Below are 3,490 nucleotides of genomic sequence, written 5' to 3' on the forward strand. Positions count from 1 at the left end.
GGCAAAATTGCTTCAAAGTGACAGAAAAAAAATCCCCTACTTCCATTAATGTCACAAAAGTTGAACACATTTAGTTAAAACAGAGTCATAATCTCTTTCATCCCCTAAGCATACAAACCTCATAAAATAAACTCTACAGGTAAACTAAGTCAGATTACAGATTAAACTACAGTCAGAGGGTTCACAAATAGGCTGATTGAGGAATTCACATGTTGCCAATCAGGGACAGTTGAAATTTATCTGAGGAGTATTTTAGGTTTTAAGTAAATTTTTCACATCCTGTGGTACAGGTTTTAGTCAGGAGTGGTTAATATTAAAACAGACTTTTAGTTAACCAAAATTTGCAGAAGGAATAACCCTGAGTCCCAAATAATAGAAGGAAAGAAAACATTCCCACAACATTGCTATAGCTATATACTTTTATATCTATATAATATATATACACAAATATATAAGGTTTATGCATATGTGTATATATCTGTATACATGTCAGTAAATACCCCGTTGTAAAAGCTAATTGGTTGAATGATCTGGTGACAATTGAGAACATTGGCGATTTCTTTTGGGGAGAATGCATTGGAATAGAGGCTTGACTATCAGTGCTGTTTCTCAGAGGTAACTCAAGACCTTGAGAAAAAGCTGTGTAGCTCGGCTACGTGACTTATCCGTGAGAATGGGAATTGGGAGGAGTCCCAGAGTTTACAAATTAACAAAAATAGTATGCAACTTTATAACAAAATGATGAACAAATGAATCTCCCCAAAATAAGCACAAGAGAAAACCTTGAAAATTATAAGCAGAATGGATACAATGCAGAACAGAAACATTCAAGATATGGTGAGCAGAATTATGAAGAGATTAAAGAAAACCTTTAGCTCATCTAAATAATAAACGGTATTTATAGAAATAAATAATAAATTAAAATTAAAAAGAATGAACAAGGTGTAGTAACACGAGAAAAGAAACCTAAATGTGATCAAATTCCATGCCAGTACCTAGGACATCCAGAAATCCATTAGTACATATTATCATGTACCACCATGCCACAGAATGTACCAATCCAACATTATGTATCAGACACTGTCTTAAGGGGCTGAGAGAACAAGGAAAAGGAAAAAAAAAAAGATAGTCCCAGTGTTTTTTTTTTTTTTTTTTAGAGGGAAGAATCTAAGATAAAAGGAGTAGGAAAAAGTTCTCGCAGAAAGTAGGACTTAAGTCAACACTCATGGCTGCTATGTGCCTTGATGGAGTGAAATCTTTGACGATGTTGACCAAGGTGGAAAAAAGAAAACTAAGTCCTAAATGCCTATAAGGTAGAATCTCCTTGCAGAGGTTCCAGAGGTTAACTAGTTCATGTGGTGAATATTCAAATATGGAGCTTACCTTATTAACAACAATGTTTTAGGAAGGACATCTTCAACTCTGAAAGACACTCTTAAAGAATCAGTTGTCCAGACAATCAGAGAGCTGTGGTTAATATACTGCACTGTATTTACCCAGTTATTGGCGAGGGTAAAATGAAGGTGAAGGGGTTTTCTCCCTATCTCATTTGGTAAATATGAGTTCAGCACTTCCCAAGGTGTTTGTTCTGATCTCCTTTAAGAACTCGGAGAAGGATGTGGGCAGGTCAATTCAGAACTGGTTGAATAAACAGAAAGACATTGGAATTAGGCTTCCATAGGTGGAAGTTACAATTAGAGTGGTCAGCTAATGTTGACTTGGAAGTTTTCTAATGAAGTGCCCCAGGAATTCCATTCCTGATCCTGTTGCACCCCTCGTTTTGGAGAGTACAGGAGATAAGTCTTTTGGAGATAAGGCAAGAGGGAGTGATATAGTACATATACGGATGCTCAAGTGGGGGTGTCCAGAAGTCTTACTGTGTGTGTCTGGGGTGCGGGTGACTGTGCTTAATGGAATGTAGGGAAATTGGGATGTGGAAAGATAAGTGAAAGCTTTCACTTAGCCTAGCAACACATCAACGGCCTAAGTGTTGGATTAGATAGCACTTAGCAGGCAGCAGGTTGATTGGAAGGGATTTGGGGGTTCGAGTGAGTGACCACATTCTCAGTCCCCAAGGAATCAGTAGCGAGCCGCTGTGGTGAGTGGCGGGGGTGGGAGGTATCCTTAGAGGGGGAGGGAAAGGTGGTGAAGGAGATTGGAAAGGGGGAAGGCAGGCACGCGCTGATATCTCGGCTGCCCCGTGCCTCAATGAGCCCGCCTCCCCACCGCCGCCTCCTCGGGAGTATCACGGTCAGTTCCGGCCGCCCCCATTTGCCAAGGACAGCGGGGGCGCGCTGTACCCAGCCCCTCACCTCTTCCTGTCCTCCTCCCTTCCTCCCGCTCTGCGTTTGGCTCCCGGAGCATCCTCCCCCTTCCCTGCCCATCCTCCTCCACCCCTCCTTCCCCTTTTTATACCCGTCCTCCTCGCCCTGGGCTCTGGTTGGTGGTAGGTCGCTCGTGCGTCGGCACCTCTCCCTTTTTCTCCAAGCTCCTGAGTGGCGGCAGCAGAGATAGCGGCGGCGGCAGAGACCGCGGCAGCAGAGACCGCGGCAAGAGAGATCGCCAAGGCGGCGGCGGCGGCGGGGGCAGCGGCAGCAGCAGCAGCAGCAGCAGCAGAGGCGGCGGCAGCAGAGACGATTGAGGCGTAGCTGCATCCCGGGTGGTTCCAAAGGAGGTGGAGGCGGAGGCAGCCGGTCCCAGAGCCCGCGCCAGCAGCATCCCACTCCATCCAGGCAGCGGTGTCCGTCGCTCCAGAGGCTGCAGCTCAGCATCCGACGCCGAGGCGACCAGATAGAGACACCGGCAGCCCCAGCATCCGCAACAGCCGCCTCACCAACAGCGGCTCCAGCCTCCGCCCCAGTTCCAGCCTCTTCGGCGCTAGTCAGCGTACGGGAGCAGCCAAGATGAAGCTAAAGCCCGACCAGACCCGAACCTATGACCTGGAAGGCTTCAAGCAGCGGGCGGCGTGCCTATGCTTCCGCGGCGAGCAGGAGGATGAGGTGCTGCTGGTGAGCAGCAGCGGGCACCCTGACCAGTGGATCGTGCCCGGTGGGGGCATGGAACCTGAGGAGGAACCGGGCGCTGCAGCAGTGCGCGAGGTCTACGAGGAGGCCGGGGTCCGAGGCAAGCTGGGCCGCCTGCTGGGCCTCTTCGAGAACCTGGAGCGCAAGCACCGCACCCACGTCTACGTGCTCGCCGTCACCGAAATCCTGGAGGACTGGGAAGATTCGGTGAACATCGGCCGCAAGCGCCAGTGGTTCAAGGTAGAGGATGCCATCAAGGTGCTGCAGGGCCACAAGCCTGTGCAGGCCGAGTACCTGGAGAAGTGGAAGTCGGCCAGCTCCCCGAGTGGCAGCAGCCCCTCCGGAGGGGGTCCGCCGGCGGCTGCCGGCTGCGATGGCTCAGACGGCGACAACGCGGGGCAACCTGCGGCCGAGCCAGCCTCAGGCTCCGGCAGATAAATAGTGTCCCAGGTCATCCTGAAAAGAAG

At 49.2% G+C, this 3,490-nt stretch overlaps 1 protein-coding gene across 1 annotated transcript; it reads left to right on the top strand.

Moving 5' to 3' along the window:
- Nucleotides 1-2,466: 2,466 nt before the first annotated feature.
- LOC138142639 (diphosphoinositol polyphosphate phosphohydrolase 3-beta-like) lies at nt 2,467-3,484 on the top strand. Its single transcript, XM_069063717.1, has one exon. It carries the CDS (start codon nt 2,904-2,906, stop codon nt 3,459-3,461), a length of 558 nt encoding a protein of 185 aa, XP_068919818.1. The 5' UTR covers nt 2,467-2,903; the 3' UTR covers nt 3,462-3,484.
- Nucleotides 3,485-3,490: the final 6 nt, after the last annotated feature.

This window comes from Petaurus breviceps, unplaced genomic scaffold (genome assembly GCF_028583685.1).
Source record: "Petaurus breviceps papuanus isolate PSGF00001 unplaced genomic scaffold, PetGlider_PUasm1.0 90601, whole genome shotgun sequence".
Classification (NCBI taxonomy): Eukaryota; Metazoa; Chordata; class Mammalia; order Diprotodontia; family Petauridae; genus Petaurus; species Petaurus breviceps.